Source organism: Miniopterus schreibersii (genome assembly GCF_964146895.1).
Source record: "Miniopterus schreibersii genome assembly, chromosome: 12".
NCBI classification, from domain to species: Eukaryota; Metazoa; Chordata; class Mammalia; order Chiroptera; family Miniopteridae; genus Miniopterus; species Miniopterus schreibersii.
Genome location: NC_138112.1, coordinates 32621483 through 32644923, shown reverse-complemented (window position 1 = coordinate 32644923; position 23441 = coordinate 32621483). Strand labels below are relative to the sequence as shown.

General features: G+C 43.3%; 2 protein-coding genes across 2 annotated transcripts; one reads left to right on the top strand and one right to left on the bottom strand.

The window, feature by feature from the left end:
- The first annotated feature begins 3824 nt into the window (after positions 1-3824).
- Positions 3825-7316, top strand: THRSP (thyroid hormone responsive). Its single transcript, XM_081154541.1, has 2 exons — positions 3825-4511; positions 6662-7316. Exon 1 carries the CDS (start codon positions 4046-4048, stop codon positions 4490-4492), a length of 447 nt encoding a protein of 148 aa, XP_081010667.1. The 5' UTR covers positions 3825-4045; the 3' UTR covers positions 4493-4511; positions 6662-7316.
- A 901-nt stretch (positions 7317-8217) lies between these two features.
- Positions 8218-16631, bottom strand: NDUFC2 (NADH:ubiquinone oxidoreductase subunit C2). The gene is made up of 3 exons (XM_081154540.1): positions 16093-16631; positions 10394-10537; positions 8218-8398 (listed from the first exon to the last, which is right to left on the bottom strand). The coding sequence occupies exons 1-3, from the start codon at positions 16259-16261 to the stop codon at positions 8349-8351; spliced, it is 363 nt and encodes a 120-aa protein (XP_081010666.1). The 5' UTR covers positions 16262-16631; the 3' UTR covers positions 8218-8348.
- Between the last annotated feature and the right edge of the window lie 6810 nt (positions 16632-23441).

The window sequence follows — 23441 nt, the reverse complement described above, 5'->3', positions numbered from 1 at the left end:
CACCATTTTATCCAGGGCCTGCCATCTGCCAGGTAGACCTGGAGGCAGTCTGTCTGTAGCCTGCTGGCTGGACGACCCTGCCCAGGTGGGTCCTCCTCTCCCTCGCTCCCAGGGCAACTCCAGAGTTCTGCACTCATTCACCCTCACAACTCACTCATCCCCCAGTTCTCAGTTTGTTCACACCCTCCCTTTTTCACTAGCACACCCGTTTACTCACTCACTCGGTCCTTCCGGGCCAGGGTCAGCAACAAGTGTGGGAATAGACTGGCTTTAGCACGCAAACACAGAGGCAGAATGACTCAGCGGGGCGGAGGGGCCACGTGCTCTGGTGGAGTTCCCCAAAGTCTGAGCTGGAGAGGCCCCCACCAAGATCAGCCCTCCTGTTGAATAGATGAGGCAGGGGTGGCCCATGGAGGCCCAGGGTGGCTCCGGGCCACTGGGTAAAAGAGGAAGGAAGCTGCCACTTGCAGGGCACTCCTCCTTTACCCATCGGGCCAGAGCCAGCTCTCCCAGCCCTGTGCACTGAACTGGAACATCATGTTTTCCAGTTCTGAGTTGGTGACACTGGAGCTGGGTTAAAAACACAGGGACTAAGATAGGGTAATGCCCTTAGAGACCTGCATGTGGATTCAGAAGGAGTTACCCAACCAGGGCTGGAAAGGCCTCCCTTTCAGAGGTCTCCAAACCCTTTACTTCACAGCCTTGGACATTGGAGGTCAGGGAGCCTGCTCCTAAGTGGTCTGGGCAGCAGCCCCCCAAACCCAAACCACAATGTTTGGCCTCATGGTCTTTGGCTATGCCCATTGTTCAGCCATCCTGGATGTTCAAGAACAAGGGACACCTCATTTTCCTAAGGAGAAAACATTTTAAGAGTGTTTTCCCCAGTAAAGGTAAAAAGTGAACAAACAAAAAATGTTTTAGGGCTGGAAGTGAATTAATCAAGTGTTTACTTAAGTAATCTGTTAAAATGAAATTCTTCCACTGAATTTATTAATTTAGAAAACTTGCTCTTTCCACACATAGTTTAGGACACAATTTTATGCAAATTCTTCACCCTACTGACCAGTGGAGGTAATATTGGACTAATGTGTCTTGCTAACACTTTCATTTGCAGTAAGAACTGGGGAAGCACCCTGTAGAACGAAGACTGTCAGGACAGGAGTATGGCACACATCCTTTCCTTTCCGGAGGAGTCATTCTGGAAAAGAGCCGCTCCTTAGAGTCAGGTGAGATGGTGTTGAGCACCTGCAGTGTCACGCAGCTCCTGGGTGGCCAAGTGTGGCTGCAGCCACTTGGGCTCCCTCACCTGTCAAAAGCCTCACTATTACCTCCCGCCAAGCCAGGGACCCTGTTTTTTCAAGGTGACTGAACACTACGGCCAAAGATCCTAGACTGTATCAAGAAGTGAATCTAATGGTTACCATTCAGCCAGAATCTACTGAGCATTTGCAGTTCTGGGCCCCAGGACAGATACAAAATAAACCGGAATGTGTGTAGTGAGTCCTAGGATGGAGGCATAAATGAGAGATTGGGGAGCACAGAGTAGGAAAGGAGAAACGGCAGGAGGCAGTGCATATTTACTGAGGTCTCACAATATACCAGATATTTTACAAACATCATCTCTAACCCTCATAACTACCCCTGGGTAGGAGCTATTACTCATCCCAACTCCTCCTTACCTTAAACTAATTGTGTGCTTAAGCTTTTTTTTTTTTTTTAAAATATATCTTTATTGATTTCAGGGAGAGGAAAGGAGAGGGAGAGAGAGAGATAGAAACATCAATGATGAGAGAGTCACTGATTGAGCCCGCAACCCGGGCATGTGCCCCGACCGGGAATCGAACCCTGATCACCTGGATCCCAGGTCGACACTCAACCGCTGAGCCACGCCCGGCCGGGCTAGGCTTAGGCTTTTTACTTTACCTTCTTAGGCCTCAATTCTTCCCCTGTAAATGGAGAACACCTATTACAGAGGATTGTTGGGAGGACTGAGTTCTGTTCTAAGCACTTTGCTTAGAATAGCAAGCTCTCAATCAATGTTTGCTCTGATCATCATTAGAACATAGGAGGAAGCTGAAGCTCAGGGAGGAGCAGTGGCTAGCCCAGGGCCGCAAAGCCAGAAGGAGGAAGAGCTGGCCCATAATCTCTGTTCCACTCCATAACCTGCAGTACAGAAAGGGTTAAAGTGGAAGCTTTGCCCTTCGCAGCAGGTGCCTGAACTTGGCTGCCCTCTCCGTTCTGAAGAGGCAAGGCCAACTGTCCAACGCAGGTCCCAGGTCACCTGCAGTTATGTACACAGGCAGCCCACAAAGGACGCCTGGAGAGAAGGACAACTGCTGCTTTCCTCTGAGGCCCAAAGAGCTGGGCTGAGCCCCCTCCTGCCATGGCTGAGACCTTGGGATACTACCTCCCTCTTTCTGAGTCTCAGTTTCCTTATCTGAAAAAGGGTATGCTATTGTTTTTCTGCCTCATGTTGTGGGCATTGAGTGAGTTAGAGGCTGGGATGTGGTTTTTCACACCACTCTGTTCTGCTAATATCATAGTTAAGACTGGTGATTTGGGGGTGGGGTGAATATTATAACTTAATGGATAGTGACTAAAGGGAGGTAGAATTCAGTTCAACATAAAGATGAACTTTCTCAGAGCTCTGGCCATAGGAGTGGAAGGAAGTGGGTGAATGGGTGACTGTCAATACTGGGGATGCAAAGGGGGCTCCTGCCATGGGGTGGGGGTAAGAGTAGCTTAGTGAGACAAGTTCCCCTCCCTCTGCTCTCTGCTTCTCTCCGCCCCTGCTGGGCAGAAGGTACCTAGAGATCTTTCCACCTGAGGTGGTGGTGTGAGCAGGTGGCCGAACCAGAACTCAGACGGGCCTGTCCTCCACTAGACTCTGACACTAACTTGGAAATGTTGAGCCTCCCTCTGGGCCTCAGTTTCCTAGTTATCTCATAAATAAGTATAACAAATGCAGTTTGCTACTTGTGAGAAGGTAGCTATGAAAAGGATCCTTATCTTCCTTTGGTCAAAGGACTAGGTCAGTGGCAATGAGGAAGCACTGTAACGTGGAATTACAGGCTAGAGTTGGGAGGGATCTGAGCATGAATCTAGAATCTGCACAGATAAATACATCTGAGGACTGTGCTTTGTGGCTTACAGAGCACTTTCTTTAGCTTTGTCTTATTCGATCCTCATAGCAATACCCCAAATTTACAGATAAAGATATGGATAAAGATATGGACCCAGTGAACTTGTATAACTCGTTCACCCTCACACCTGCGTCTACAGCACTGGCTGGAAGTGGGAGAGAGGTGGTCCTGGGCTGGAAACCCCGCTCCAGTCGTATCATGGGCAAGTTCCTCTAGCTATCTATGCCTCAGTGTTCTTACTGTTAAACAGGAAGAGTAAATATTCATCCTAGGGCTATGGGAAAGATTAAATGAGATAACTTGTGAAAGAGCTCAGTGCAGAAATGGAAACAAAGTAGGTGCTGAACGAGCCTGCTGAATAAAGAAATCTAAAAACACACTAGGAAACTGCAGGACTAGGCTTCTGGCTCCTACTTCAGTGCTCTTTGCCCCCCACTTTGCACTTTCTTTTCATTGCCCTTCTAATTCATGTCACAGTCAAGGCGCCCCAGGTTGAAGATGTGAGCTGCGCATTAGGAGGCTACTCTAAGTAGGCAGCAGAAGGCAGCTTGGTCTCAGGTGACCCCGAAAATTAATTACTGCCCTGGGGTCAAGTGCACCAGTTGCCAAAGAGCAAAGCTTCCCTGTAACTGGTCCTACGAGCTGGTGGAGGAGGAGCCAGGCTCTTGCTCAGGCGGTCAGGGTTGCTGAAAAGAAAGGCAGAAGCCTGGCAGGTCTGTCCTGGAGCAGATAGCTTGCCTAATACAGATACTGAGGCCCAAATCCTGGGATTGGCCTCAAACAGGGCTGTGTTTTAAGGGACTTGGCATTCTGTCAAACTGCCATTGCATCCAGACGTTACAAATATCAGTGTAGAAAGAGCACTGGGGCAGTCTGCCGGAACCAGCCTGCGAGAAGTGACCATGCAGGTGCCTGTCAAGCACTACCCCAAGAACTGCCTGCTGGCCGTCATGGACCGGTACTCAGCTGCCGTGCAGAACATGGAGCAGGTGGTGATGTTCCCCAGCCTGCTGCGGGACATGCAGCCGAGCGAGCACGGGCGCCAGGCCCCGGCTGAGGCCCCCAGTCTCTACAACTACTTCACCATGCTCAAGGCCATCCGCGTGGATGTGGAGCACGGCCTGCTGCCCCGGGAGGAGTGGCAGGTCAGGATGGCAGGTGGTAAAGCCAAGGAGGCTGAGAAGGACGCTGCAGAGAAGGAGGAGGGTGAGGAGATCGTGGGGCAGCTGGACCTAGAAGCTCAGTTCCACCTGCACTTCTCCAGCCTTCATCACATTCTCACCCACCTTACCCTGAAAGCCGAGGAGGTGACAAGGACATACCAGGAGATAACGGGACTGGCCATTTAGGCCTCGGACCCTAGGGAAGGTAATGGTAGCCATTCTAGTGGGTGTCAAGAGTCCACTGAGGGACATTCCAGGGGAGCATGGGGAGTGGTGGTGCAACCCAATGGGAGAGGGAGAGCCCAAGTCTCAGACAGAGTCACCCTCACTCCAGTGCTCTGGGACCACAACCCGGGAAGGCCCAAGGCCAGGCCTGCCTTACTCTCCTTCCTACCCAAAATTGGTGAGTAATGGTTGTGACTGTTATGGAGACAGAGGGAAAAGTGACCTGTGACTGCATACCTCAGGTACATACATGTTTATGCATGTGTACATTTGTTAGTAAGAATGGGTATTTACTTAGGTAAATTGTGAATTCTATGTATCCAACATTTTTTCAAATCACAGAACATGAAAAATTATATTTTATGTCACGTAGGGGTAACAGGTGAGGCTGCTCAGAGTATTCCTGCACCTGGTAGAGGTGCTCTGGCCATCCCAGGTTGCAGCCGGCCAAATGGAAAGCTGAAGGACTGCTGTGTTGGCAATGTAATTGGTTCCAGGCACACCAGTGTACAGGGAAGCACTGTTGTGAGGACGTATAAATGTGTTGGAGTCTGAGCCCATATGTCTATACACAGAAGGGCTGGGGTTGTAAGTTGTGGGTGGACAGCAAGCTAGACAAGCAGGTGGTGGCACCAGCTAAGTGATGGGAAGTGGATCTGGGACCTTTGTGGGTGGGTCACTCCTGGGTAAAGATTGGGAGAAATTTGGTGACACCATCAGCCTGTTTTGATCCTGCGCCACCTGCCAGCGCTGATCCCACAAACTGGCTTCATCGGTGATAAACCATGTTCATGTCCATGGGAATCTCAAAACCACAGATGTGGGTATGTGGGGCAGGATTTTTATCCTCATTTTACAAGTAAGGAAATGAAAGCCAGAAGTGAAGTGACTCACTGAAAGTCATATAGTTAAAGGGACAAAAGCAAGACTAGCCCCAACTTTGAGCTGGGTGTTCTTTTCGTCACGCCCAATCTTGGCCATATGTGTTACCTCCCAATCTGGCTAACGGCCACTCTGTAATGATGGGGATTAAACAGGGACCAGAAGGCACAGTCTATGGAGATCTCTGCTCAGGTATTTCCTCAGCCATTCTTCCTTCCACTCCCTCAAACTCAAATCCAAACTTCAGCCTCCATTCACTCTCCCCTCAAGGCTTCCTGGGTCACCTATCAGAGGTTCTTGCATATAACTGAGTTGGGTCAACAGCTCTAGGTCAAGTTCTGGTTCCACCACTAATGAGCTGTGAGGCCTTGGTTTAGCTGCCTCACTTCTCTGGGTGTCAGTTTCTTCACTGAATAGTAACAGTAGTAGTAAAAATAACAATGGGCATTTGAATAGTTTTACAGTTTAAAACCACTTGCATTATCAATTATCTAATGGAATTATCATCCCCTTTTACAGATGAAAAAACTGGAGTCCAAGGTTATTCAGGAAATAGCAGAGCCAAGATGTGAATGAACCCTGGCCTAACTGGCGTCCAATTCCTTCCCTCTAGCTAGTGAATTTCCTTAGACCCTTAGGATTCTGCAGCTTGGGCTGGAGGTAGGAATTGGGGGTGGCTAAGTGGATAGAACATCCCAAACTGCTTCGCTGACAAGAGCAGCAATTCTACCCTACACTACTGATTTTTGTGGCGTAGCAGAAGTTAAAAAACCTGGGCTCTTGTATGGGCTCTGCGTGACTCTGGATAACTTACCTTTCTTTTTCTTCTTTTTTTAAAATCCTCATCTGAGGATACGTTTTTATTGATTGTTAGAGAGAAACATCAATTGGTTGCCTCCCGTACGTGCCCCGACAGGGACCCAAACTGCAACCCAGGCATGTGCTCTGACCCGGAATTGAACCTGTGACCTTCTGGTGTATAGGACAATGCTCTGAGCCACACTGGCCAGGGCTAACTTACGGGTCTGCATTGCAGTTTCCCTGTTAGTAAAATGTACAGGTGAAACCAGAAGTGTTACTACAGCTCTGATAACCCGATTCTTCTTACAGTGCTGTGACACTGATAGGCCTCTACAGCAGCACCATTGAGATTTTTCATTACTTTTCCTATTTCAGTAGGAACATGACAGTACCTTAGTGATGTGGATTTACACTGACTTGGTTTTTTAACATTTTTGCGCTCCACAGATCCCTTTACATGGTAGAAGGCAGACTCTGTGAGGAGGACATGGAGCAGTTCACTAGCCCTGATGATGAGACCAGAAAGGCTAGACCTGCAGCTGGAAGTGAGGAGACGTGGTTTTCTAGGATGCTTCACTATCTCCCTTTGAGCACCAATTCATGGACTTGTCACTGGGTCACCTCTAGGACGCTTGCTGTTATTCACAACTCCTCCCCCCCCCCTTACCAGCCTGGGATAGTGGTCAGTAGTTGATGAGGGACTACCTGTTACCTAGCCAGTGTGGTATGGGAGAAAGAGCCAAGGTTTTAGCATCTAACCAACTCTTGGCAGTCATTCACTGTGTGACCTTGGGCAAGTTATTGAACCTGTTGGAACCTAAATTTCATCATCTATAAAATGGGAATAGTATTGCCTACCTCACAAGGTTGTTCTAGAAATTAAACAAGATAGAATCAAAAGTACCTGGCATGTAAGTGCTATTATTTTATAGGCTCATTTTTTTCTCCCACTCTCACCTTGTATTTGCTCTAGCCTTTGATTTTTAGACTCCAGAACTAAGAGGTAAGAGAGGCCCTTGGGATGAATGGTTCACTCTTGTACCTGCAAGCACAAGTGAACTATGAACCTTAGTGCAATAGCAATTAAAAAACAATACCTTCTATTTGTACATGTTTTTAATAATGTCTAAAGTACTTTCTCAGACATGATTTTACATTTAACAAGAGGGACTCACGAGGAGATGGAACTCACCCAATTTTGCCCAGAAACCACATTTATATTCATACTACCACCTAATTTGAAATCACATATAAACAATTTTATTAACCTCCAAAAAATAATCTGATTATAAAATCTGAGCTTAGAAACAAAAACTTTTTGGACAAGCATTTGGATTTGATGAACAATAAAGAGTAACCTCATTCCAGTTAATGGGATCTTTTACTACTATTTGCACCAAGCTCAGTAGACAGTTAGCACTGTGCCCATTTTCCCCAGGATGATTCATCTAAGAGCAAAGACCCCTTTGCAGTATCAGTTTCCTGTTCTCCTGTTCTTGAGTCACTTGCTATACTGTTCAGAGAGCTCAGAAATACAAGCCTGACTGTTATTCTCATTTAAAACCCTTTAGTGACTTCCCACTACCTAGAGGATCAAGTCAAAATTATTCTGCATAACTTACAAAACTCTCCATAATCTGGCTTGCTTTGCCCTGGAATGGGAGCAGGCAGACCTTTTCTGTAAAGGGCCATATATTAACTATTTCAGGGTTTGCAGGCCATAAGGTCTTTGTCACAACAGCACAACTCTGTTCTCTGCTGCTGCAGCATGGAAGCACACATGAACATGTAAACAAATAAGCATGGCTGTTCCAAAAGAACTGTACCAGCGGCGGACCCAATTTGGCTCACAGGCTATAGTCTGCCAACTCTGAACTAGAACTAAACTCCATTTTTAAATCTGTCAGATGTCTTCTTAAAACTGGGCAAATGAAAACTGACCATTCTGTGATGAGCGATTTTTCTTATGACAAAAAAGGAGTCAGAGTGTTGACCAAAAGGAGTCATGATGACCATTTTAATCACAAGGTGTTAACATATAGATTAATATAAACTTCAGATATCATGGAAATATGTTCCACAAAATTCAGAAATAACTGTTATCAGTGAAGCTGAAGCAAGCATTTTGAAGTCTTCAACGCACTGGATGAAATTCTTCAAAAATTTCACCATAAGTTTTCTTATCTGTAAAAGGAAAGATCACAAAAGATTTATGTTGAAATTTCATTTTAAATCACATTTCCTAAAGAATAAAATTAAAACTTAATAATCTTATAGATAGAAACCCCTAAAATTTCCTTCCTTTCTTGTCCTCAACCACGGCTTAGTGATCACTGAGACATTTTGCTACTGAATGAACTTTGGAGAATCTGTGGTGACATCCAGATGGCTGCCTGGAGGAGCAAAGTGCTGCCAGGGGATCTTGGCTGAAGGGATGAAGGAAGAACAGGGAGGGGCACGGGTAAGGTAGGAGGGGCCCAGAGCTGAGGTGGTCAGGCGCTCCATGCCTGCGTCATCAGTGCATGAGGCTCTATGTGTGCCAACCTGCCAATAATCTGCTGCTCAGAGAGAAAATGAGCCTGTGAGGCAGACAGAGGGAGCTAGTAGAAGTACAGAGGCAAAAAGCTAGAGGTCTGGGACTGAGAACTGCTCTGCCATTGGGTCTCACTCTTAGGAATCAATATTCCCAAGATTCCTCCCAGCTCTCACATCCAGCAGTTGTGACAATTTCCCATCCCTGACACAACCACTGTTCATGGCTTTGCACTAGTCTTTGAGATCTTCATTGAAAAAAAATCCAAACCAAAACAAACAAACAAACAAATCTACCTTTTTGATCCACCATAAACATTACATATGTGACTAAAGACTATGGGACTATTGAGTAATAAAATTTTAGAGCTAAAAAAGAACTCAGAGATCATCATTCAGTCTAATAAAGCTTCAATGCTTAATATTATACATTTAGAAAAATCTATTTAAAATCCATATATTTACAAGTTCAAAATTTTCCTTCCTTGCCCTGCCTGGTTTGGCTCAGTGGTTAGAGCGTCGGCCCTTGGACAGAAGTGTCCCGGGTTTGATTCTGGTCAAGGGCATGTGTCTCTCTCACATAGATGTTTCTCTCTCCTTCTCTCCCTCCCATTCTCTGTGAAAAGCAATGGAAAAAATATCCTCAGGTGAGGATTAAAAGAAAAAAATTTCCTTCCTTCTTTTTTTCTTCCTTCCTTCCTTCTTTCACGTATGTACACATCCGTATTGTGTGTATGTGTGTAAAATAAAAACAAGAAGACAATTATAGCACAATTATAGTTGAACAGAGACAAGTAGAGTGTGCTGAGAAAATTCCTGTCCATAGCTGGGTGAAAGCTTCATTGAGATGATGAACCTTGAGCAGGAATTTGCCAGATGGGCAAGGTAGAAGTGGAGCAAGAGGAAGGTCAAGAAAAAAGTATAGTGTGTACAAAGCAACACAGGGCAGGTTCAGGACACAGTACTTCATGAGGCAGGGGGTGAGTTACGGGAGATGAGGCAGGGTTCTGTGTTGTGCAGGTCCGCTATTATTTATTAAGTGCCTACTATGTGTAAGCTCTGTGCTGGAGGCCGGGGAAACAAAGATGAAACTTCAGTCTAAGGAGGGACACAGCTATGTATATGTAATGTGGTGGGTAAAGGGTATGGGCAAAGTTTTTCTACCAGGCAATTAGCCTGAGACGTGAACTTCAGTAAGACCAAAATACAGGTGAGCTGAAGGCAAGAGCAATGATGCAAGCAGGAGATTAGGGCCTGAACCAGGGTAGTAGAAATGGGAGAGAGGAGAGTTCAGAGTTGAGAAATAGGAAGTAGAACAGTAAGACCTGACAGCTAGTGGGAAGAAGAAAGAAAGACTTGAAGATGATTTCCAGGCTTCTGGCTAGAGTACCCAGTTGGACAGTGGTGCCACCACTGAACCAGAACACAGAACAGGAGGTCTGGACAGGCAGAGGGGACATGAAGTTCTGGTTGCTGTCTGAGGTACTTAGCCAGAAACTGGACATACGAATTCAAGAGAATTCTGGCCTACAGACGATGTGGGAGCCAAAAGAATAGAGAAGGTGCCTAAAGCCATAGGCATGGAAAAGATTAACCCGGGAAAATGATGCAGAGTAAGAAAGTTTTTTTACAATTAACTTGAAATACCTTTTTCAGGGAAATCCTCCGGATGTAATTTTATATATGCAAACATATCATGGTCCCTCACAGCATACATATAGTCTTGACGTTTTAACAGATAATATCCAACAAAAACAAAGGAAGTAACATAGAGAAGCTGGCGATGCAAACCTGAAATTCAAATGACAAATTTCAAAGAAAGCAAAAATCAGTCAGGCAATATGTACTAAAGATTATATTCTTACATTTCAGATAGATAATTCATTATTTCTTCCAAAATTCTTTTAAAAAAAGGATTTTCTATATGGCTATTTCAGTCTTGACCTTGAGATGTCTTCTTAAAGCAATTTGGCAATTATGAAAGGCTACGTTAAGTCTACAAACATCACTATCAATAGAAACCAAGATTTTAAAAATTGAGGTTTTATAAATTTCTTCATGGAAAAAGGCAGACAAGTACCGCATCCCAAATGCTAGACTAAGAACAGAAAAAAATATTTTCTTCTTCTATAAGTTAACTTTAAACCTAAACTAATTTGTATTCCAGGACATGTTCAGGATGTGAAGAGCTGAAGACCCCTATAAATGGTCTAAAAGCAATTTGGTTGGTCTCCATATACTGATTTATACTTGGTTATTAAAACAGCAGGCTACACTACAAATATCTCAATTCTCTTTTGTACTATCTAAATTTCCTCCTATTTGCATGCATTATCTATTCAAAAACTATACCTAAAAAAATTATACTTAAAAAATCATTCTATTATAATGAAACTGGAGAGAATCAAATTACATACTCTAGAGAAAGCCAAAATTTAAAGTCTGAAGGGGAAATCCAAAGGTATGATCTTTATATATGGAAATATTTTTTGTAAAAGGCTAACTGCAGGTTTGATTTTCTAGCTAAGCCCCAGAATTCTATCCCCAGCCCTCCAGTTCTCATCCCACACATCTTCCTTTGGAGAACTCATTTATTTCTATACTTTTATCTACTACCCATGTGCTGGTGACCCACAAGTACATCCAACTCAGACACCCATGTTGAATAATAGATACATCCAAATGTCTAACAGATACGTTCACTTAAATACCCCAAAACAAACTCATTTCCTTCATTCATTCTCACACCTCTTCCTCCTAATTCCAAAAATTTACTCTGGAATCCAAGTCCTGAGTAATAAACACAGTAATCATCCTTTACTTCTACCCTCTTCCCCACATCCAGGCACTGAGTGCTGTCAATTCTACCTTGTAAATATTTCCTTTCCTCAATTATGTCTCATTTGCACTAACTGGTCTCCCGGGACTTCATTTCATTTTTGACTCCACAGTGATCCCAGCTTTTATCCTGTCATTAGAGGAATTTTTACTAAAATAGAAACCTAGCTTGTTGTTCCTTTCTCCTTTAATTATGCTCAACAGGATTCCAAACTTTTACATATGACCTCCCAAACCCTCCATGAGGCAACTTGACACCTTCATGTTCTGACACTCCCTGATAGGCACACTGTGCTCCAACAGCACTGAACTACCTTTTTTGTTTTTTCTTTTAAAGAAGTTTTTATTGATTTCTGAGAGAGGAAGGGAGAGAGCTAGAAACATCAAAGATGAGTCACTGATCCGCTGTCTCCCACATGCTCCCTACTGGTTATTGAGCTCACAACCTGGGCATGTGCCCTGACCAGGAATTAAACTGCAATCTCCTGGTTCATGGGTGGCACTCAACCACTGAGCCATGCTGGCTGGGCTGAACTACTCTTAATTTCTTACAAAACTAGGCTTCTTCATGCTTCTACACACCATGCACTGATTATTTCTCTGCCCAGTGACTTCCTGATCCTTCAAGGCTCAACTCAGACATCACTTCTGCTAAGAAGTCTTCCTAAAACTTTCCTGGACTTAAGAGTGAACTCATCTTTATTAATATATAAACTGCTATAGTAATTATTTCCTTCTCCACTACCAGGCAAAGCCAATGTTTGATTCATTTTGGTATACCAGCACAAAGACAGCATTTAATATTTAATTAAGGGGGTGAATGACCTTGGGCAAGTCAATTTACTAACTCTAAAACAAAAATAATACCTATCCTATCTTTCTCACAGTAGTAGTATAAAAGCCAAAAGAAAATGCATATAAAAATTTTTGGAAAAATGTAACAAAAAAATGTAAAATATTACTATGATCTGGGACTGGATAGGGCCTAGGCTCTGTTGCAGTCTCCCTTGCCCAAAATAGCCACTGTTCCCCTAAACTGGCCATCTGCAACACAGCAAACCAAAGGGTGCTAGCTGGGTTGTCCCATGTGCTACTGGAACTCAAAGATACAAAGACTGAATTTCTGTGCTTACCCATATCCCTCACAGCAAGACTCCATACTGTTTTAGACTTTGTCAGTGTCCCAGCCCTAAAGGCAAGGCTTAGCCTCTTCTCAAGTCCCCATTTCCCTAACCCCTCTTCTCTCTCAGTGGTAGTCTCCCTCTTACTACATAAACAACCCCTCCACAATCATTTTCCCCTTCTTTCCTTTACTCAGTTCATCTAAATTTGGAGCCATGGTGCTCTTTGCAGAACACTGCAAATTACTGATAAATTAAACTAGAAATCAATAAATATTTAATTTTGTGGGCTACTCTTAGATTCCAACTACTTAAATATAGGGCAGGTAAGTGGTAACCAGCAACAAGGGTTTAAAAACAAATGATAGGTGAAAAGCTTAAGAAAAAAATTCTATTTAATATTTTCTGCTAATTTGAAAAAGATCTGCACAGTTTGATTTCATTGATAGAATATTCCAATACCACCCACAGAATGCTAGGTACTCTCCAGGGCCATAGTTTGAAAAGCCTTCTGCACTCCTCCAACTCTGTCACACCTGTTACCCTATGTACCAACTCTGTCACACCTGTTACCCTATGTGCATAAAGTTGTACCACAATTTGTCTTTTTAATGGATATGCTCATCCAGTTTGTAAATATTTGGAGGGTTGAGAACATGTTTTATACTTCCTTGTAATCTACATATACTCATTTATTCAATAAATACTTACTGAGCTCTAGCCAGTTTTGCTCAATGGTTAGAGCGTCAGCCTGTGGACTAAAGGGTCTTGGGTTCGATTCAGGTCAAGGGCACATACCTAGGTTGCAGGCTAGAGCCCCAGCCCCAGTTGGGGTGTGTGGGAGGCAACAAATTAATGTGTCTTTCTCAAATCGACGTTCCACCTCCCACCGGCTCTCTCTGAAGGAACAACGGAAAAGATGTCCTCAGCTGAGGATTATAAATAAATAAATAAATATGTATTGAGCACTACTATATGCCAGACATTGAGCCAGACAAACACAATATGAATTCAATAAATGCTGCTAAGGATACCATTTCAATAAAGAACTAAAGTTTCCAAAGCAATTTAGGGAAATCCGGGGAACTCAGGAACTCTGACCTCTAGCCCTGGGCTAAGTACTTTATATACATCATCTCATTTAGTTCTCATAGCCACACAAAGAAGCAGTCATTCTCCCTATTTCATAGTTGAAACTAAAGCTTACAGAGATGTTATTTCCCTAGAATCAAATGGCTAATAGAGTGGAGGTGATGTCAAAGCCAAAATCATGTGCTCTTAACCACAAAGTTCTTCTGTCTCCCAGAAAAGGCATGAAACATAGTTTGGTTTTGTGAGATTAAGTGATATATACTTCACATTTCAGTCAATCTTTACTTCCACTAGAACAAGTCCTCTCTGATCTGTACTTCCTTTATGCTCCGGAGGCACTCTCTGCTCATCCACTTACACCAAAACAGGTAACTGTCACACCTAGGCCCATAATGGACTATTATTTGTCTCCCTGACTAGGAGCCCCTCAAGGTCAGGGATGGTATTCCCCATCCTACATAGCCTGTATGTAACACTGCCTGGCAAAGAGAAAGAACTCTATAAATGTTGAACAAACATATTGTAAACTGTTTGCATAACTAGAGCTAAGGTAAGGGTACCAGCACCTTTTGTGTACCAGGCATTTTACCTATCTCATTTTTTAATTTTTATTTTTTCATTGAATTTATTGGGGTGACATTGGTTAATAAAATTATAGATTTCAGGTGTACAATTCTACAATACATCATCTACATTTGTATTGTGTGTTTACCACCCGAAGTCAAGTCTCCTTCCATCACCATTTACCCTCTTCTACTTCTCCCCACCCCTTCCCTCTGGCAATCACCATACTGTTATCTATGTCCATACCTATCTCATTTAATTGTCACAACAAATGTGCAAAGACCAATTACTCCCATTTTATAGATGAGGAAACTTTGGCTCTGAACTGCCTAAGTAACTTGCCCAAGGTGACACAGTTGGGAAGCAGTGGAGGAAGACCATTTAGTTCCAAAGTAGAGCTTTTTCTATTACATAAAGAATAAGGCTTGGTAAATGTGGAGTGGTAATGACAAGGGAGAAAACCCCATCTCCCCATAGGCAGAAATGGTCACAGATCACTCCTTTCTGTAGAGCCATGTCCAAGGGAGGAGGGATTCCAATACTATTTGAGCACTGGCAGCCCTGAGGTTTGGGGAGCTGGAAGCTCACCTCCAGGTACGACATACAGCTGGAAGGCAAAAGTGACACAAATGAGGTAATTCCTGGTTTCTTCCTAACTGGGCTCCTTGCCTCCAATCAGTGTTGCTTTATATTGTTGACAAAGTTGACACAAGTCTGATCATTCCATCTCTGTCCAGTCCCTTGCATTCGAAAGCTAAAAAGGTTCCTGTCTGCCTAGAGAATAAATTGGCATGATCTACCTACTATCCGTTGTAGCCTTATTGCCCTACCCTGCACACACACTCAATCGAACTACCCCCCACTCAGAGGCCCTTGCCTTCATTTACTCCCACTAGCCCCATGGGCCTGGAAGGCTGTCTCCTAGTATCTGCCTGATAAGTCAAAACTAAGTTCAAAATCTTCCAGTTTCCCTCCACTTTTCCCTTTGGAGATCCATAGCCCTTAGCACAGCTACTGTGTCAGCTATTATCAGCTCTGACAGGACACCACTGACATACTAATAGCAAATACAGCCCAGTGGTTTAGAGCCTCCCACTCAAAGTGGGGTCTCCACATCAGCAGCATCTAGTAGTTTGTTAACATCAGGTCTCTCCCCAGACCGAATGAGTCAGAATACGCATTTTAACAAGATCTCAGGTTATTAGTAGTATGCACAGTAAGCCTGCGAGGGCTGTTTTCAGTTTGACACTCTGAGGTACAAACACAGGCCCTGCTACTTATTAGCCATATGACCTTGGGCAAGCTGCTTTCACCTCTCCAAGGCCCTGTTTTCTCACTGTGAATAATATCTCCCCATAAGGTGTTTTGAGGATCAAACGCTATAATGTACGTAGTGTCAGTAGTGCATGATACGGAGTGACCGCTCATTTTTGCACACACCACAGCGCGAAATGAGAGGGGCGCAGGCAGTCCACTGTCGGGTGTTTCATAGACTCACTGTGAGGTCGTGGGTTTCACTGCACCTCCGTCTCCTAAAGAGCCAAATGACCCTGTGGCCCCGCCGACTTCTGAAGAGCTCCCGGGGCACGGACGCCCCAGGAAGGCGAGGCGGGGCCTGCTAGGCGAAAAGGCCCGGCACCGCGAGGGCACCTCCGGCAGCCTACGGCAGAGCCGGCCCGCAGCCCCACGACCCTCTCTCCTCCCACCGGCTCCCGCCCGCGCAGCCCTCACCGGCCAACATCACCGGCCTCCGCCGGAGCGCGTTATCGAGAAGACCGGAGCAATAGCCCAAGAGGCCGATGTAGGCGAGCCGCGGGTCGGTCAGCTTGGGCGGGGGCAGGCTCCGGGCCTCATCTGGCAGGAACTCTAAGGGCCTTCGGCCCGGCCGTCCGCTCATCATGATGATGCCGCTCTTACTTGAGGCCTGGCCTCAGACCGCCAGCTACAAAGAAAATCACCACGAACACTGGGGAGCCCCTGGTCCTAAGGTTTCTCCTCCGAGCGCCGGACTGAAGGGCATGGCGCAGGGCGGTGCAGCGCTCAAACGTTTCCCCGGGCGCACGGCTGCACGAACTGGCCCGGGAGGTTCCGGGCTACTAAATGGCCCACCCGGTTAGCTTGCCCGCCGGCGCTAGCTCGGCTGACGGGGAGCTGGGGTCTCCGTAGCTCTGAGTCGAGGAGCACGCGGAACGAGCGGAATTGGGAGACCAGGAGACGCTGCTTTTTTTCCGCCCAAACTTCACCACCCGGAATTGTCTTTTCCTCTCCCTCCCCTGAATAACCCTTCAGCAAGAATTTATCTTTGCATCCAACACCTACAAGCGAACTCGATGGATAGTTTCAAGAAATGTCATTAATTGAATTCTCATAAAAATTGTTTTCATTTTCTGGGTTTCCAGTGGTTCATTTGCACCGTCACACCCTTCCTTCAAAGCCTAAAATTAAGGTTCAGTTGTCAGAGAACCCAGCACTGGTTCCTTTAGCTAAGCTCTCTTGAAATTCAGCCTGGGCAGCAGCACCTTAAAATTGTTCACTTCTGGGTGAAATTTTGCTAAATTTTGGCTACAATTTTAACTTTTAAATTGTGGTTTAAAAATTAACATTAAATTTACCATCTTAACCATTTTTAAGTGTATAGTTCAATAGTGTTAAGTATATGCATTGTTGCAACATACCTCTAGAACATTTTCATCTTGTAAAATTGAAATTCTATAACCATTAAATACTAATTCCCTTTCCCTCCTTCCCCAATTGTTGTGCAACATACCTCTAGAACTTTTTCATCTTGTAAAATTGAAATTCTGTAACCATTAAATACTAATTCCCTCACCCTCCTTCCATCAGCCCTTGGCAACCAAATTTCTACTTTCTATTTCTATGATTTTGACTACCTTAGGTACTTCATATGAGTGGAATTATATTTGTCCTTTTGTGAATGCCTTATTTCACTTAGCATAATATCCTTTAAGTTTATCCATGTTTGACAGGATTGTCTTCCTTTTTAAGGCTGTATACTATTCCATCATAAAATGTATATACTAAATTTTCTTTTTTAAACCACCCATCATTGCCCACTTGGGTGGTTTCTACCTCTTAGCTACTGAGAATAATGCTGCAGTGAACATAGGTGTGCAAATATCTCTTCAAGATCCTGCTTTGAATTCTTTTGGATATATACCCAGAAGTGGGATTACTGGATCATATGGTAATTCTATTTTTTATTTTTTGAGGGCCCTTATGCTGTTTCCCATAATGGCTGTACCATTTTACATTCCCACGGTGTTTAAGGGTTGCAGTTCCTCCATATCCTTGCCAACACTCATTTTCTGTTCTTTTGATAGTGGCCATCCTAATGAGTATGAGGTATTATCTCATAAGATTAGTGATGCTGAGCATCTTTTCATATGCTTGTTGGCCATTTGTATATCTTCTTTGGAGATTTGCCTATTCAAGTTCTTTGCCTACTTTTTTAAAAATCTTCACCAGAGGATATTTTTTTCCATTGCTTTTCAGAGAGAGTGGGAGAGAGAGATGTGAGAAAGACACATTGATTGGTTGCCAACCGCATGTGCCCAGACTGGTGCGGGGATTGAGCCCACAACTGAGGTACGTGCCGTTGGGTGGAATCAAACCTGGCAGAGGCTATAACTAACTGCTGAGCCAAACCAGCTAGGGCTCTTTGCTCACTTTTAAATTGGGTTATTTAGTTCTTTTTGTTATTGAGTTGTGGAAGTTCCTTATATATTCTAGATATTAATCCCTTGATCAGATATGATTTGCGAATATATTCTCCCATTTCATAGGTCACCTTTTCACCCTGTTGTTTTCTTTGACATGCATAAGTTTTTAAGTTTGATGTAGTCCCATTTGTCTATTTTTGCTTTTCTTGCCTGTGATTTGGTGTCATATCCAAGAAAATTATTTCCAAATCTGATGTTCTGAGGCTGTTTTCCTATGTTTTATAGTTTTAGGTCTTACATTTAGGTGCTTAACCCATTTTGAGTTATTTTTTTATATGATGTAAGTAAGGTAAGGGTACAACTGCTTCTTTTGCATGTAGATATCCAGTTTTCCCAACACCATTTGTTGAAGGGACTGTCCTTTCAGTGTATAGTCCTGACGCTCTTGTTGAAGATCATTTGGCCGTATACTCAACGGTTTACAACGATTCTATTCCACTGAGTATATGGCCTTAATTATCGTTTATATACTGACGACTCCAACATTTATTACTCTAGTCCAAACTCTCTTCTCAGCTCAAATGATATATCTAGCCTGCAACCCAGGCATGTGCCCTGACCTGAAATCGAACCATGATCTCCTGTTTCATAGATCGATGCTCAACTGCTGAGCCACACTGGCCGGGCTAAAACAAGAAATTTAATATAAAAAGTGGCAAAGAACATAAACATGGTTTTCAGAAGAGAAAATACAAATGGCTTTTAAACATAGGAAAAGACTAATATCTTTTATAAGAGACATGCAAGTAAAAATTACTCTGAGATATCATTGGCAAAGATCTAAAATACTAATGACACACTAGGTTGGCAAGTTTGTGGAAAAACAGGCATCATACCTTCCCTGGTAAACATAAGCTAGTGCAACTTCTATGACCAATTTGGCAACATCTACCAAAATTATAAATGCACATAGCCGTCAACTGGAAATTCCACTTCTAGAAATTTAATCCTGCCCTGGCCAGTGTGGCTCACCTGGTTACAGCGTGGTCCTGTGCACTGAAGGGTCGAAGGTTTGATTCCCGGTCAGGGCACATACCCAGGTTATAGGTTCATGTGTACGGAAGGCAACCAATCAATGTTTCTCTCTCGCATTGATGTTTCTCTTTCCCTCTCCTTCTCCCTTCCTTGGGTGAAGATTAAAAAAAAAATTAAAAAATAGAAATTTCATCCTACAGCATGCACAATCTTAGTACGTGTGCAGAATGAAATAATTGACATTCATGGCAGTATTCATACTGGCAAACATACTGGAAGAAAACCCTAAATGTTTCCTCTTAATGAGGAAACTTGTTAAATAAATTGTGGCCCATCTATACATGGATACTATAATAGACAGACTCTGAGATGGCCACTGATTATCTCTGCACCAATATTATGCCTATCGTAGTCCTCTCCCCTTCAGTGTGGTGGGACAAGTGACTTCCTGCTAATCTATAAACTGTGGCAAAGGGGACAGGATGTGACTTCCATGATTACATTATATAATAAATCTGTCTTGCTATCCGACTGTCTCTTTCGCTGACTTTGATAAAGCCAGCTTCTATGTTGTGAGTTATCATGGAGAGGTCCACGTGGCAAGGAATTTAGGGTGACCTCCATCCAACAGTCAGCAAGAAACTGAGGCCCTCGGACCTACAACCCATAAAGAACCAAATTCTTACAACAATCATGCGAGTGTGAAAACAGACCCACTGGGGTGGAACCTTGGGATGAGAATACAGCTCCAGGCTACACCTTGATTGCAGAGACCCTGAGGCTGAGGCTCCAGATAAGCAGTGCCTGGCCTCCTGACCTACAGAAATTGTGAGTTAATAAATGTATTGTTTTCAGCCACTGGGTTTGTTACACAATATGTAACTAATACAGGTACTATGCAGCCCTTAAAAGAATGGTGTAATTTTATATGTACCAGTGATAAACTCCAAAATACAATTTTTAAAAAGGTCATAATTGTATCATTTGTGTGTATATAAGTACTTGTCTGTGCACAGAGTATCCCTGAAATCTCTGGCATGATACACAAATTATTAATAGCAATGGTTTCCTCTTGGTAAGGAAACTGGGTGGTTGGGAACCTTTTGAATTTCACTCCATGTACATGAAAATGTAACTCAGAAAATTTTAAACTCTTTTGTTCCTATTTAACTTAAAATTTAATTCCTTACAACGGCCTAAAAGACTCTGCATAACATAATAGGCCCTGCCTATTTCTCCAACTTCACCTTATACCACTCTTCCTTCCTCTTATCACCCTCTAGCCACTAGAATATAAATTCCTTGGTGGCAGGAATGTTTTTGTTTACCTTTTAATCTCCAGTACCTCGTCCAGTACATAACACTCAGTAGGAATCAGTGAGGTTTTTTTTAAAGCAATGAGTGAGTTTGATTTTCAAAGTTTTAGGAAGGACTGAGAGGTAATGTTTAGCATGGTACTATACTTGGCACATAGTAGGTACTCAACAGAAAGAGACACAATATGGGGTTTTCTCTTTATGTATCACTTGATGGGCTGTCCTATAAATGGGAGCAGGCCCTCACTATGTATTGCTCCAGAGACCAACTGGTAAAAGTCAGAGGAAGTAAAATATTAATTCAGCATTAAATGCCCTAAGAAAAAGCTGCACATATTGGGTGTGTGTCTGTGTGCTACAGTATGAGGTGGTGATCACCACCACATTGCCTAATCAGCTATACCGTTCTCTGTCAGGGAACTATGAAGAATAAATCTGGCCTACGTGCTCTTCTGAGAGACTTTCTAAAATTCTAGGATTCCATGACCTGTACATAAGTACACTATGGGCCCTGTTCTTCTCATAGTTATTTTATATATAAAGCATATTGTTTTTATTTCTGACATCTGAGAGAGAGAAAAAAATAGTACACTTATTGACCTTTTATAAAATGGGGATGCTGAATATGGGGCTTTATTGTGAGAAACTAATGGCTATATTGATTCAAGTTTTTGAGGTTTATAAAATCGGCTAATCTCAGCTGCCATTAACACAGTAGTTCACTTCTTTGGAGCACAAAAGAGGGGACAGATGGGTAAAAAAAATTTTAACCACAATCATGCTGGAAATGTAATTTCAAATTACTGAAGAGCACAACATCTTTCTCAAAGGTCATGTTTTTTTCTCCCACTAACTGCAAACAGAAGCTGTACTCACTGTACATAGGGGGCAATTCACTCCGATACCGAAGCGCTTCCTTCACCAAGTAGTTTCCAGGTGGAAGTCCTTGATAAGAACAACCACACCAGTGCCAGGGGGCACACAGCTCATCTTCCCTGCAGTTCTCTCCAGGGTCTGCCTCTGTGCCTTGGCCTGGGTAAACAGTGACCAAGAACACCAAGTCCCTTCCACTTTTCTTTTATCTTATGAGATTTTGGCACACTGTATATCAATTAAACAGCAGGTAAAAAGTGAGTTGTTTATAGGTCTTACTTGTTTAAATTTTGATAGCAACCTTGGCTTGTTCTTCTTGACTTGGCTTAATTCTAGATTTCAAAACACTTTGAAACACCACTTTATTTAGTAATTGCTAAAACCTAGCAATTTGTTGTTGAAAACCACCCACATCTCTGTGAAGTTTAAATACATGAATACAAAGTATAGTGCTTGGGAGAGTCCTGGGCTGTAGGCAGAAGTCTGAGTTCTAGTCTGTGTTGGCACCAACAAGCTATTCCTCAGTCTCTGGAGCCATTGCACTCTTAGTAATACAAGAGGTTGAATTGCTTTAAAAACTATATTCAGACTTTGAACTCTTAAGTCAAACAAAAACTTACATGAAGCCTAATATATGAAATAGATCAAAGCATATTTGCTTTGGTGGAAGATGGGACAGTGCCCAGAGCCTCAGAGGTTCTGTAGAACATTCTGGAAATCTCTGCAACAGGTGAGCTCTTCCAGTTCTGACATCACATCACATTCACAATCTACAAAGCATAGTTAAATTTGGCCTTGTTGAGATGTATCCAAATTCATCTTCCAATTTTTTTTTGGCTTACACACCAATTGGCAAAGACGTGAGGAACTACACTGGGCCCCTTGTGTTATTGCTTGTACTAGTAAACATTTAGATTTTAATCATGGCCTATGTGGTGTGTTTCATTTATTCAACTGTGCCAAAAACTGGGGTTATCAAAACAAGTGTGGTCTCTGCTCTCAAGTTGTTAGTCTCCTGAGGAAAACAGATAAACAGTCAAGTATTACAGCTGTTAAGGGTAGTAGACCCCTGGCATGGAAGCACACGGTGGGGGTATCAATTCTGGTGGAGGGGAAGAAAAGGTAAAGGGAGAGGAAGACCCATAAAAATATGAAGATAACCCTGGTCAGTGTGGCTCAGTTGGCTGAGTGTCGTCCCATGCACCAAAAGGTCGTTGGTTAGATTCTTGTTCAGGGCACATGCTAGGGTTTTGGGCTGGATCTCCAGTAGGGGGCATGCAGGAGGCAGCTGATTGATGTTTCTCACATCGATGTTTCTCTCTCCCTCTCCCTTCTTCTCTCTCTAAAATCAATAAAAACATAAAAATATGACAATACTTATTGAACACAGTATGTCTCAGGGAGGGTTCTAAATTTTTTATGATCAATTTAAAGATGAGGCCACTGAGGCAAAAATGGCTAAATAACTTGGCTACAGATTTTAAAAAATCATGGAGGTAGAATTTATAATCAGGCTGATTAACTCTAGGGCCCCAATTCTTAATCACTACACTGTACTACCTTTATATTTATAGATATGGTAGCAGTTAAGTTGAATCTTGAAGTATGAAAAATCAGGTGACAGGGAAGAAAAATCAGCAAAGAGGAAGGAGAGTAAATGGCGTGAACGAAAGAAAGCAGAAGTACAAAACAGCATGGCACCCTGGGAACTTTGAGTTGTTAGGACAGCTGGAACACAGGAGGCAAGGGGCAGTGCGGTGAGGCAAACAGGCTTGAGGGGCTAGACTCCCCCCTCCTCCCTTTGGCAAAATTCCCATCTTTATCTCTGCAATGAGACTCTAAAGAGGTCTGGGAAAATACAGTGAATTTAAGAGATGGAATAGCTGGATTAACATCCCAGGATGCCAATGACCTTGGAGTCTTTCCGATCCTCTAATAGGGGATACTGGGTAAATAAAAATGTGTCTAAGTTCTTAGTGTCAGCTAGATAAATGTTGGCTGAATTTCAATGTGCAGCAGATATTAGGCAAATTGGGGTCCTAGATAAAAAGTGTATTTGAAGTATGCTTAGGGGAGGGCGAGGACAAGACCAGGCTGCTAAAACCACTTAAGTTTGCTCATATGAGGAAAGTCTGAGATATGGCAGCCTTATCAAAATTGCAGTGCTTGCTGCTAG